The sequence below is a fragment of the Piliocolobus tephrosceles genome, chromosome 1 (genome assembly GCF_002776525.5).
Source record: "Piliocolobus tephrosceles isolate RC106 chromosome 1, ASM277652v3, whole genome shotgun sequence".
Taxonomy (NCBI): Eukaryota; Metazoa; Chordata; class Mammalia; order Primates; family Cercopithecidae; genus Piliocolobus; species Piliocolobus tephrosceles.
Window position 1 is genome coordinate 94237936 of NC_045434.1, and position 13213 is coordinate 94251148.

Below are 13213 nucleotides of genomic sequence, written 5' to 3' on the forward strand. Positions count from 1 at the left end.
CTCTACTAAAAATACAAAAAATTAGCCGGGCGTGGTGGCGGGCGCCTGTAGTCTCAGCTACTTGGGAGGCTGAGGCAGGAGAATGGCGTGAACCCGGGAGGCGGAGCTTGCAGTGAGCCGAGATCACGCCACTGCACTCCAGCCTGGGCGACAGTGACAGACTCTGTGTCAAACAAACAAAAAAAAAAGGACTTTAGAGAAAGTGGATTTCCATCCAGGAAGACTAAGGATCCCCTTCTGAGTATTTTAAAAATGTTATCTATTTGCGCCAAGGGAAGAGGTAGAATACTAGGGAACCAATAAGATAACCTCTCTTTTGGAGAGATTTCCAAAGTCCTTTATCCTCAGAAATTCTCATGTTCCTCCCCAGGGAACATGAAAAATCCTCCTTACTGTCTAATCTCCATCTCTCCTATTGCAATGCTAGCCACTCCCTCTGCCCTCATGGAGCCCAGCCTTTCCCCTGGCCTTAGACAAAATCTCTTTAGAGCCCTGTAGTTTGGAGTGTTGAGAGAGATTCAATTTCAACCTTTTCACCATCCGTTCTCTGCCCCTCACCCTATTCTCTTCTTCTTGGGGATGTCAATTCCTGTTCTGAGCCCGCCCCCAGCCCAGGCCCTTTTCCGGTGGTATGTGCCAGCCGGTCCTGCATCCCACATCCCCAGCTGTTGACATTTCATTGCCATTACCCACAGAATAAAGAAAGGGGCCCTGTTACTCAACAATAGGGGAAAAGACAGAGACAATGGGAAATTGTGCTTCCGATGGGGTGGGGACTGAGAAGGAAAGGACAGACAGACAGACAGGGGGGTTGTACAGAAGAGGTCCGGTTTCCTGAAGCAGCTGAAAGTCCTGGATGGTTCCCACCTGAGAGTCCGTTTGCAAAGGCAATGCGCAGTCAGGCACCAGAGGGCAGAGGTGAGTACTCTGTTGTGGGGAGAGGGGAGATGGGGATGCTGCTTACCTGAGGTGCATATGGAAAGGGAGGCAGCTCGAGCTTGGCAGTTATAGATCTTTGAGCCACATTTAGAGTTTATCCCCATCCTCATCAGTCCAACACCTTCATATCCACCGATCAATCTACACCTCTCTGGTCCAAAGGCATCAAGAAACAATGAAGAACCTCACTTTCTACACTCTTCCAGGTCATCATTCCTGGGGTGCTCCCTTTATTCCACTGCCCTTCATGGGTTCCCAGCCCTCATCCCAAGCCCAGCATCTTCCCCTAGTCCCAGAATAGTGATTTCCACAGATACAGTCACAGGGCTGGACACAGGTCTCTTAATAAGGCTGAGTGGACTGATGGGGGAGGGGGTCGTTCTTGGCATCTTGGCTTCTTCTTTGAGCACAGGACAGAAGCTTTTCCTCAAAGGTGCAAAAGGAGAAACTGTGTTGAACAGGTGCTCAAGTCCCAGGGTTTTAAGGTGCTTGGAACTCCCAGGAGCCTGGCAAAACCTTCATCCAGAACCTCTTCCTCAAGCAAGACAAAAAGCTGCTAAGCTCTGCTCCCTCTGTCTCTGTGAAGAGACCAGCTTCTAACTGGTAGGCAATGGAGCTGCTGACTACTCGTATTTTCTGTAAGGGGTATGAACAGCATGTGTGTGCACTTGTTTTGAAATACAGAAATATAGATTAGTGAGTAAGTGCTTGAGCCTCACTGTCAGATCTGGATTCAAATCCCAGCAAACCCATCCTCTTACCAGCTGTGTGACCTCATTTCCTAAAATGTGTGCACTTTGGTTTCAGCATGTGTACAATAGGATTTATAATTGTTTCTGCCTCAAGATTGCTGGGAGGAGTAAATATAAAAATATGCATGTAAAGTGCTTGGAGAAGTGTCAGGCACATTCAGTTTTAAAGGTATTCATTTGAGCTATCATTGTTGGTCTCAGTCAATTTCAGTCCTCACGATCACTCTTACTTACCAAGTTCTCCTATAAAGAAGTGTTCTCTTGCTCATGTTCGCATCCCAGATACTTTCACTTTTAACCACTGAGAAGTTTTCTGTGCCTAACCTCTGTTTCTCCTACGGCAAGCTGGTCTTTGGTCCTCATTTACAGGAAGATGGAGCTCCATTCTTTAGATTTCTGGTGACTTCTCAGGGTGCTTCCTCCGTTTCCCCATTCCCCATCCCGTCTTCTCATGAATCCTTAATGAAAGTTCATTCATTAAGCCACACACACTTATTTAACACCACTATGTACCAGAAACTATGCTGGGAACTGGAGATAACAGCTAACACATAAACAGCACTTACTACATTCCAGACACTATTTCAAGCACTTTCCATATATCAATTCATTTGCTCCTCACAACTACTCAGTGAGGTAGGTGTGCTATTATTCCCCACATTTCACTGCTGAGGACACTGAGGCAGAGAGAGGTTAAGTAACTTGTGCATGATAATTAACTTATGCTTAGTCATGCAGTTAGGAAATAGAGGAGCCAGATTTGGAAAATGAATACAGTGAAGTCGAGAAGTCTTCATTTTTTTTGAGACAAGGTCTTGCTCTAACCCCTAGGCTGGAGTGCAGTGGCACGATCTCGGCTCGCTGCAACCTCCACCTCCTGGGTTCAAGCAATTCTGCCTCAGCCTCCCTAGTAGCTGGAATTACAGGTGCATGCCACCATGCCCAGCTAAATTTTATATTTTTAGTAGAGACAGGATTTCACCATGTTGGCCATGCTTGTCTTGAGCTCCTAACCTCAAGTAATTCACCCTCCTCAGCCTTCCAAAGTGTTAGGATTACAGGCGTGAGCCACTGTGCCTGGCCTAGTCCAATTTTTTTTTTTTTTTAAGGTCAAGGGGATAAGAATGATACAACAGGTGCCGGAGGCGGTGGCTCATGCCTGTAATCCCAGCATTTTGGGAGGCCAAGGAATGTGGATTACCTGAGGTCAGGAGTTCTCAAGACCAGCCAGGCCAACATGGTGAAACTCTGTTTCTACTACAAATACAAAAATTAGCCCAGAGTGGTGGCGGGTGCCTGTAGTCCCAGCCTACTCAGGAGGCTGAGGCAGGAGAATTGCTTGAACCCAGGAGGCGGAGGTTGCAGTGAGCTGAGATGGTGCCATTGCACTCCAGCCTGGGCAACAAGAATGAAACTCCGTCTCAGAAAAAAAAAAAAAAGAATGATACAAAAAAGGAGGAGCTGGGTGCAGTGTCTCAAACCTGTAGTTCCAGCTACTTAGGAGGCTGAGGTGGAAGCATTGCTTGAGCGCAGGAGTTGGAGGCCAGCCTGGGCAACATAGTAAGACCCTGTATCTTATTTAAAAAAATTTTAAAAGGGGGGAAATCAACTACTGTACAGAAATAGATAATTGCATTTAAAGTAGTTTTTAAAAATAACTTTATAATTTTATATTTTTTAACTTCGTAATTTCTGGAAAACCTCCTTGATATAGTCTATATACGGATACATATTATGTTCAAATTCACACTGTTAAGTTTAGGTGCTAATAAAAGTACTTGTAAGACAAAAACAGTCCTGGCTGGGTGTGGTGGCTCATGCTTGTAATCCCAGCATTCTGGGAGGCCAAGGCAGAAGGATTACTTGAACCCAGGAGTTCAACACCAGCCTGGGCAACATTTTGAAACTCCATCTCTACAAAAAATAGAAAAGAAAAAAAAAATTAGTGGGGCATCGTGGTGTACACCTGTAGTCCCAGCTACTCAGGAGGCTGAAATGGGAGAATGGCTTGAGCCTGGGAGGGCGAGGCTGCAGTAAGCCATGATCATACCACTGCACTCCAGTCTGGGCAAGAGAGTGAAACCCTATCTCAAAAAAAAGGTCCCCAGTCCAGCAGATCACAGTGCACTACAGTGTGGAAAACTGGGGGTGAGTAAAGGTTTCCCAAAGGAGGTGAGGCCTGTGCAACCAATGCAGGCACAAAGGAAAGGAAATGAGTGCAAACTTGGACTGTGTGGGAAACTGCCAGAAGTCCAGCATGTCTGGGGCACAGTGCAGGGGCCAAAGTGGTAAGAGGCGAGGTGGGAGCCATGCTGGAGATGCAGGGAGCAACTGGATTATAGACAGCCTTGGAAGCTGTGGTTATGAGATTGGATTTTATCCTCAGGGCAACCGGGAGTCACTTTCAAGCAAGAGAGTGACAAGGCCAGGCACAGTGGCTCACGCCTGCTGTAATCCCAGCACCAGCCTTGTCAACGCAGCATGACCTTGTCTCTACTAAAAACTTAAAAGAAAAAATCAGCTGGGGTGGTGGCACATGTCTGTAGTCCCAACTACTCAGGAAGCTGAAGTGGGAGGATCACCTGGGGCTAGAAGTTAGGGGCTGCAGTGAACCATGATCATGCCACTGCACTGCAGCCTGGAATATGGAGCAAGACTCTGTCTCAAGAAAAAAAAAAAAAAGCGGGAGAGTGATAAGATCATTTTGACTTTGGTTTCAAGATGGAGAATGGGTGCTGGGAGAGGATAGAGATGAGCTGGCAGTCCAGATGGCAAGCTTGGGAAGTAGCACTTGTGATGAAAGGGACAGGTAGAGGAGATGCTAAATTAGTACCTGCAGGCTGAGAGGATGTGACAGAGGAAGAGAAGGAGAGGAAGGGGATTGCTACTGCCTTCCTCCCCTCATCACCTTCCTTTTGTCACCTACCCCTTCTCTCTGCCCCGGTGGCTTCCAACTGGACAGTCCCTTCTAGGAATCTCTGATGGAAGTTCACTGATAACCCTGCTTTTCCCCACCCTTTTGCCCCAGTCCTAACTGCCCACTCTTTGTGCCCTGCAGACAGTGCTGGGCTGCCCCCCATCATGCCAGGTGGGCTCACCCTCCCCACACTCTGCTGCTTTCTTCTTTGGGCCTTCACCATCTTCCACAAAGGCCAAGGAGACCCAGGTAAGACCCCAGCCCAGGCCAGAATCTGGGGAAAGCTTGGGGAGGCTGCAAGGGTGGGGAAAGGGGAAAGGGCAGTTGTTGCAGGTACTCAGGGAGTGAAAGTCATTGCTGAGAAAGCAATGGAGGAGAGGGTTGGGGGGCTCTGGAGAAAGCATTTGGGGAGCAGGGTCTGATGGGCACTTGGAGCAATGAGGATCGGGGGTTCCTGCCACTGTGGCCCCCTCTGCTCAGCATCCCACCCGGGCCCCCACTACCTCCTGCCCCCCATCCACGAGGTCATTCACTCTCATCGTGGGGCCACGGCCACGCTGCCCTGCGTCTTGGGCACCACGCCTCCTAGCTATAAGGTGCGCTGGAGCAAGGTGGAGCCTGGGGAGCTCCGGGAAACTCTGATCCTCGTCACCAACGGACTGCACGCCCGGGGGTATGGGCCACTGGGAGGGCGCGCCAGGATGCGGAGGGGGCATCGGCTGGACGCCTCCCTGGTCATCGCTGGCGTGCGCCTGGAGGACGAAGGCCGGTACCGCTGCGAGCTCATCAATGGCATCGAGGACGAGAGCGTGGCGCTGACCTTGAGTCTGGAGGGTGAGGCCCTTCCACTCCCGCCCTATTCCTCTGTAGCAGGCGGGACCGCCTCGCCTGGGTCTCCCAGGGCTCCTTTCCAGTATCTCCCCATCACCCCCGGGGACCCCAGCTCCCTCTCCCAGGCCGCGCCGCCCTTCCTCCCCCTCCGCTCCCATCTGCTGGCCCTCCCCAGGCTCTCCGCCACCCCCTAGGTGTGGTGTTTCCGTACCAACCCAGCCGGGGCCGGTACCAGTTCAATTACTACGAAGCGAAGCAAGCGTGCGAGGAGCAGGATGGACGCCTGGCCACCTACTCCCAGCTCTACCAGGGTAAGCGGCCGAACCCAGCACCTCCCAGGCCCCGCGGAGCTGTCTCAGGGGCCCGAGAGAGGGCGCCAGGCGAGCTCAGTCTGGCTCCTGCCTGTGATGCCTCTCATCCCCGACCCCCGCCGTCTCCCGCCAGCTTGGACCGAGGGTCTGGACTGGTGTAACGCGGGCTGGCTGCTGGAGGGCTCCGTGCGCTACCCTGTGCTCACTGCGCGCGCCCCGTGCGGCGGTCGAGGCCGGCCCGGGATCCGCAGCTACGGGCCCCGAGACCGGATGCGCGACCGCTACGACGCCTTCTGCTTCACCTCCGCGCTGGCAGGTGAAACGCGGGGCGAAGGCAGGGTCTTGGCGCGGGGTCTGAAAAATGTGGGGGGCGAGGAGTGGACCTCAGTTTGAGATCAGGGAAGGGTCTCCGGGTCCCTCCAAGGCACCGCCCCTCCATCAGCCCGCTCGCCCGTCCGCCTGGGCTCCAGCCCACCTCTCCAAACCCTCCCTGCACTTCTGCCTCGATCCCCTCACTCCTAGTACCCAAGCTCGATCCAGCACCTCTGCGGCCCCGGCCCCCAACTCCGCCTTCTGGGAGTCAGCAGCCCCGCCCCGCCCCGCCTACCCTACTTTCGGTCGGTGACCCGCTGTGGTCCCCAGGTCAAGTGTTCTTCGTGCCCGGGCGGCTGACGCTGTCTGAAGCCCACGCAGCGTGCCGGCGACGAGGCGCCGTCGTGGCCAAGGTTGGGCACCTCTACGCCGCCTGGAAGTTCTCGGGGCTAGACCAGTGCGACGGCGGCTGGCTGGCTGACGGCAGTGTGCGCTTCCCAATCATCACGCCGCGGCCCCGCTGCGGGGGGCTCCCGGATCCCGGAGTACGCAGCTTCGGCTTCCCCAGGCCCCAGCAGGCAGCCTATGGGACCTACTGCTACGCCGAGAATTAGACGCCCACCGTGTCCCCCTCCAGCGCGCGCGACGAAGCTTGGGAGTCGTGGCGGGGTTCTCTCGCCACCCCTTTCCGGAGAACCTCCCCTCCCTCCAGACCGGGAGCGACCTCTCCAGACCTGTCTTCCCAGCCGGGGCCTGCGGGCCTTGGACCCTGGCTGGCCCGGTGGCGGGGAGGGGAAGCGGGGGCGCCCCCGGCGGCGAGATGCGGCGGTGACCCTCGGACCCGCTGCGGTTCACGAGCCCCAGGAGAGGACTCAGCCACCGCCGAGGGGAGGGACAGGCGGCCGGGGGCATTAACTGACCTCTGAGTACAGCAATAAAATAACCTGGGGATCTTTTGTGTTGGGCGGGGCTGTAAGCGCTGCGAGGCGTGGAGAGGTGTGTGTGTGTGTGTGTGCGCTCGCGCGCGCGCTCATGTCGGGGCTGATGACCCGTGATCCTGCGTGCCCACTGAGCACCTAAGACAGGGTAAGGGGCAGGGCTGTTGCCGTTACGGGGTGGGTCAGCGGAAGAGCGGGAGTGCGGTGAGAGGGCACCAATAGGCCAAGGGAGAGGGAGAACTGGAGACCACGTGGGCGCCTGGCCCACGCAGGAGAACCTAGCATGTTGTTGCGCCAGGCGCCACGCGGGGGCGCCGCACACTCACCTAAGATTAGTTCAAATCTGCCAGGGGCGCCCCATGCCACCAGGCCTACCCTGTGTGCCCCAGATAACAAACATAAGACAACTTAGGGCCGGGCGCGGTGGCTCACGCCTGTAATCCCAGCACTTTGGGAGGCCGAGGCGGGCGGATCACGAGGTCAGGAGATCGAGACCATCCTGGCAAACAGGGTGAAACCCCGTCTCTATTAAAAATACAAAAAATTAGCCAGGCGTGGTGGTGGGCGCCTGTAGTCCCAGCTACTCTCGAGGCTGAGGCAGGAGAATGGCGTGAACCCGGGAGGCGGAGCTTGCAGTGAACCGAGATTGCGCCACTCCCCTCAACCGGGGGAAACACAGCGAGACTCCGCCTCAAAAAAAAAAAAAAAAAAAAAGGCAACTTAAACGTATTTCAAAATGTGCAGCCTGCAGACCTCCCTGAAGCATTTGCGTAGACTACTGTTTTGTTTTGTTTTGTTTTTTTGAGACGGAGTCTTGCTGTGTCGCCCAGGCTGGAGTGCAGTGGCTGGATCTCAGCTCACTGCAACCTCCGACTCCCGGGTTCACGCCATTCTCCTGGCTCAGCCTTCTGAGTAGCTGGGACCACAGGCGCCGGCCACCTCGCCCGGCTAATTTTTTGTATTTTTAGTAGAGACGGGGTTTCACCGTGTTTGCCAGGATGGTCTCGATCTCCTGACCTCGTGATCCGCCCGTCTCGGCCTCCCAAAGTGCTGGGATTACAGGCTTGAGCCACCGCGCCCGGCCAGCGTAGACTACTGTTAAAGATAGGAAAGTGATATTCTTGCTGGAATTGACAGGAAATTAACCCTGTGGAAGGAGGAGGCAAACACCAAACACCAGGGCCACCAAAGGAAACGGGCAACTGGACAAGTAACATTCTTAACTCGTGGCTAAAATGAAACATACTAACAATTCAAGAGACAAATTCTAATGTTATTAATTCACTATTCACATATATGTTGGTGTGTATATACATAGGTTTCTAACTATACTACAAAAAGCCTGAGCTAGATAATACTAATGTACGGGGCAAAGGGCATGAACAAGCTAATGGTGCTTGATATATATAGTAAAATTGATTTCCAAGGGGGTTCTTGTTATAATTGCTAAAGAGAATTCATGCCATGGAACATTATATAAGGGACAGAGAATGATAGAATGAACAGCATCTTCAAAAACCATCACGCAACAAACGAGATATTTGTGCCATTTCCTAAACCTTGACTTTCTCATCTTGGTGTGGGATAGTAGTGTTTGCCTTTTGTGTTTGTTGTGAGAATCAGTTGAGGCATTGCATGTACTGGGTAGTACATGCCTGGTACACATAGCAGGCACTCAAGTGGTACCTATAATAATTAATAATTATTAAGATTACAGTAATATAGCAACAATAGTAGTTTTTCAGCTTCTTATCAGGCAGCCTGGAGGGTTGGTTGTCGTATGGCACTATATTAGTCAAGATCATGTAGATTATGCTGTGAAAACAACTCCCAAATCTCAGATAGCAAATATAAGACGACTTAAACATATTTCAAAATGTGCAGCCTGCAGATCTCCCAGAAACGTTTGTGGGGACTAAACTATTAAGGATAGGAAAATCAGGCCCAGCACGGTGGCTCACACCTGTAATTCCAACACTTTGGGAGGCAGAGGTGGGCAGATCATTTAAGGTCAGGAGCTTGAGACCAGCCTGGCCAACTTGGTGAAACCCCGTCTCTACTTTAAAAATGTAAAAATTAGCCAGGCATGGGGGCGGGTGCCTGTAATCCCAGCTACTCAGGAGGCTGAAGCAGGAGAATTGCTTGAACTCGGGAGGCGGAGGCTGCAATGAACAGATATCGCACCACTGCACTCCAGCCTGGGCGGCAGAGCGAGACTCCATCTCAAAAAAAAGAAAAAAAAAAAAGGTTTATTTCTCAGGCTACACGGTCAACAAGGGGGAATTCTTATTTTTGTCATTCAGGGACACAGGCTGATAGAGTACCCACCATCTCGAATACTGTCAGTCACCATACTAGCAGGAAGAAATAATAAGAGCTCTGCAGGGTTTCACAAAGACAATTAATAGCTCCCACCCAGAAGTGACACCTGTCCCTTCAGTTGACAACTCATTTGCCAGAACTAATCACATCGCCCCACCGAACCACAAGGGGGCAAGAAAGAGCAATCCTTCTTTGGCCTAGAAATAGGAAAACTGGAAATATTTGCTGAACAGCATCAGTGTCCACCATAAGCACAAAGGAGAGCAGTCTAGACTCTGGGACATATGGTAGTCACCTATCCATCTACCCCTTTTCTGGGTTTTCTAAGCTATTGCCTATGATGAAGTCAGAACCCCAGAAAGCCAAGATACTGGACCCCAGCAGCTCAGCCAGCAGGAGGATGGCTTTTCTTCAGTGTAATGCCTTCAGCCTAAGGGCAAGAGATCATACAAGAAATGGTCATGGGCCGGGCACAGTGGCTCATGCCTGTAATCCTAGCACTTTGGGAGGCCGAGGCATTTGGGATCAGGAGTTTGGGACCAGCCTAGGCAACATGGCAAAACCTCATCTCTACAAAAAAATACAAAAATTAGCTGGGCTTGGTGGCACACTCCTGTTGTCCCAGCTACTCAGGAGGCTGAGGTGGGAAGATCACTTGAGCCAGGGAGGTCCAGGCTGCAGTAAGCCGAGATGATACCACTGCACTCCAGCCTGGGTGACAGAGCAGGACCCCGTCTCAAAAAAAAAAAAAAAAAAAAGTGAAAAAGGCCATGAGAAGAGCTTTCCATTTGCTGCAAATCTCCATTTCTTCAATCACAAAACCACAATACCACTCATTCCTACAACTACTCTGTATATTGCTATCACCATTATTTCTTATTATAGAAAATTTGAAACATACACAAAAGTAAGGAGAATAGTATGATGAACTACTCCATCACCTGGCTTGGCCATTATCAAAATTCTGCCCTTCTTTTTTCATGGGTCCTCTCAGTCATGTTGGGTTTTACTGGAGTATTTGAAAGTAAATCTCAGATATCCTATCATTTCACCTGTAAGACTCAATATGCATTTCTAACACACAATGACTTCTAAAAATAACCATAATTCCATTATCACACTTCTCCAACAAAATTAAACTAAATATTAGTCATCTAACACTTAGTTCATGATCATTTTTCCCTGAATGTCCAAAAAATAAAATTTTACGGTTGATTTGCTCAAACTAGAATCCAACCAAGGTCTACAACTTTGCAGTTGGTTAATTTGGGGGCTGAGGGTTTTTTTTTTTTTTTAACAGACAGGGTTTCACTATGTTTCCCAGGCTAGACTTTAATTCCTGGGTTCAAGTTATCCTCCTGCCTCAGCCTCCTGAGTAATTTTTCTTTTTTTCCCCTAAGACTGAGTCTTGCTTTGTCACCTAGTTTAGAGTGCGGTGGCGCAATCTCGGCTCACTACAAGCTCCACCTCTCGGGTTCATGCCATTCTCCTGCTTCAGCCTCTCAAGTAGCTGGGACTATAGGCGCCCGCCACTACGCCCGGCTAATTTTTTGTATTTTTAGTAGAGACGGGGTTTCACCATGTTAGCCAGGATGGTCTCGATTTCCTGACCTCATGATCCACCCGCCTCGGGTTCCCAAAGTTCTGGGATTACAGGTGTGAGCCATCACCCTCCACCTGAGTAATTTTTTTAAGTCTCTGTTAAGTTACAGTACTTCTGCCCCCTTCATTTTATCTATGCCATGTATTTGTATGTTCAAGAAACTAGGTCATTTTTTCCTGTCAAGTTTCCCACATTCTGGATTTGGCTGAGTGTACCCTTGCAAATGTCATTTAACATGTTCCTTTGTCCCCTGTGATTATATTTAGAAGTTTGACTAAATTCAAACAGGCTTGGTGGCTCACACCTGTAATCCCAGCACTTTGGGAGACTGAGGTAGGCGGAGCACCTGAGGTCAGGAGTTTGAGACCAGCCTAGCCAACATGGTGAATCCCCGTGTCTGCTAAAAGTACAAAAAATTAGCCAGGCATGGTGGCAGGAGCCTGTAATCCCAGCTACTCAGGAGGCTGAGGCAGGAGAATCACTTGAATCCAGGATGTGGAGGTTTTAGTGAGCCGAGATCACACCAATGCATTCCAGCCTGGGCAATTGAGTGAGACTCCACCTCAAAACAAACAAACAAACAAATTCATGTTCACTTTTTTTCTGGAAACATTTTGTAAGTGATACTGTATCCTCTTTCATCACATCAGGAGGCACCTGGTGACTGGTAGTTCTACTTTCTTTTGTTTGTTTGGTTTTTGAGATGGAGTCTTGCTCTGTCACCCAGGCTGGAGTGCAGTGGCACGATCTTGGCTCACTGCAACCTTTGCCTCCCAGGCTCAAGTGATCCTGCTGCTTCAGCCTCCTGAGTAGCTGGGATGACAGGCATGTGCCACCACACCTAGCTAGTTTTTTTTTTTTTTTTTTTTTTAACAGAGTTTTGCTCTGTCACCCAGGCTGGAGTGCAGTGGCGCGATCTCGGCTCACTGCAAGCTCCACCTCCCGGGTTCACGCCATTCTCCTGCCTCAGCCTCCTGAGTAGCTGGGACTACAGGCGCCCGCCACCACGCCCGGCTAATTTATTTTATTTTATTTTATTTTCAGTAGAGACGGGGTTTCACCATGTTAGCCAGGATGGTCTTGATCTCCTGACCTTGTGATCCACCCGCCTTGGCCTCCCAAAGTGCTGGGATTACAGGCTTGAGCCACTGAACCCAGCCTTTTTTTATTTTTATTTTTTGTAGAGACAAGGTTTTGCCATTGTTGCCCAGGCTGGTCTCAAGGTCCTGGCCTCAAAACATCTTCCTGCCTTGGCCTCCTAAAATGTTGGGATTACAGGTGTGAGCCACCACGCCTGGGCCTTAATCTACTTTCAGTGATGTTGAGACTGATCGGTAAATTCAGAGTGTCTGTCCATTAATTATAAGGTTCTTCATTGTAGGTCAGGCGCGGTGGCTCACGCCTGTAATCCCAGCACTTTGGGAGGTCAAGGTGGGAGGATCACCTGAGGTCAGGAGTTTGAGACCAGCCTGACCAACAAGGTGAAACCCCATCTCTACTAAAAATAAAAAGGTTAAAAAAATTAGCCTGGTGTGGTGGCAGGCACCTGTAGTCCCAGCTACTCAGGAGGCTGAGACAAGAGAATTGTTTGAATCCGGGAGGTGGAGGTTGCAGTGAGCTGAGATTGAGTCACTGCACTCCAGCCTGGGCGACAGAGCAAGACTCCATCTCAAAAATAAATAAATAAAAGTTCTCCATTGTATTAGTTTCCGGTGTCTGCTGTTACAAATTACCACAAACTTTGTGTTTAAAACAACATACATTTATTCTCTTACCATATAGACATTTATTCTCTATCAGCCAGAAGTCCAAAATCTAGGTTTTCAATAACACAGTGGTACAACAACGACGACGACGACAACAAAAACCTAGGTGTCAGCAGGGCACTGCCTCTGGAGGTTGTGGGTAGAACCCTTCCTTGCCTCTTCCAGCTTCTCGCAACTTCTGTTCCTTGGCTTCCTTAGCTGCATCACTCCAATCTCTGCCTTTGTGGTCATGTAGCCTCCTCCTCTTCATGCGTCTGTGTCTTTTCCTCTTCTATCTCTCATAAGTGCACATGTCATTGGATGTACCCCACCTGGCTAATCCAGGATGAACTCATTTCATGACCCTTAACTGAAGTTAAGGAATGAATTCACGTAATGAATTACGTCAGCAAAGATTCTTTCCTGAAACAAGGTAACATTCACAGTTTTCAGGGATTCGGCCATGGATATATTATCTTTTCTTTCTCTCTTTCTTTCTTTCTTTCTTTCTTTCTTTCTTTCTTTCTTTCTTTCTTTCTTTCT

General features: G+C 50.3%; 1 protein-coding gene across 2 annotated transcripts; it reads left to right on the top strand.

Annotated features, from left to right (window-relative positions):
• Positions 1-252: 252 nt before the first annotated feature.
• Positions 253-7018, top strand: HAPLN2 (hyaluronan and proteoglycan link protein 2). Of its 2 annotated transcripts, none has more exons than XM_023214395.1 (7): positions 253-918; positions 1352-1542; positions 4750-4857; positions 5089-5442; positions 5634-5750; positions 5884-6066; positions 6393-7018. In XM_023214395.1, the coding sequence occupies exons 3-7, from the start codon at positions 4773-4775 to the stop codon at positions 6674-6676; spliced, it is 1023 nt and encodes a 340-aa protein (XP_023070163.1). In that variant the 5' UTR covers positions 253-918; positions 1352-1542; positions 4750-4772; the 3' UTR covers positions 6677-7018. The 2 variants fall into 2 exon arrangements, with proteins under 2 accessions (XP_023070163.1, XP_023070162.1); XM_023214394.1 differs by having other exon boundaries at positions 1401-1542.
• Positions 7019-13213: the final 6195 nt, after the last annotated feature.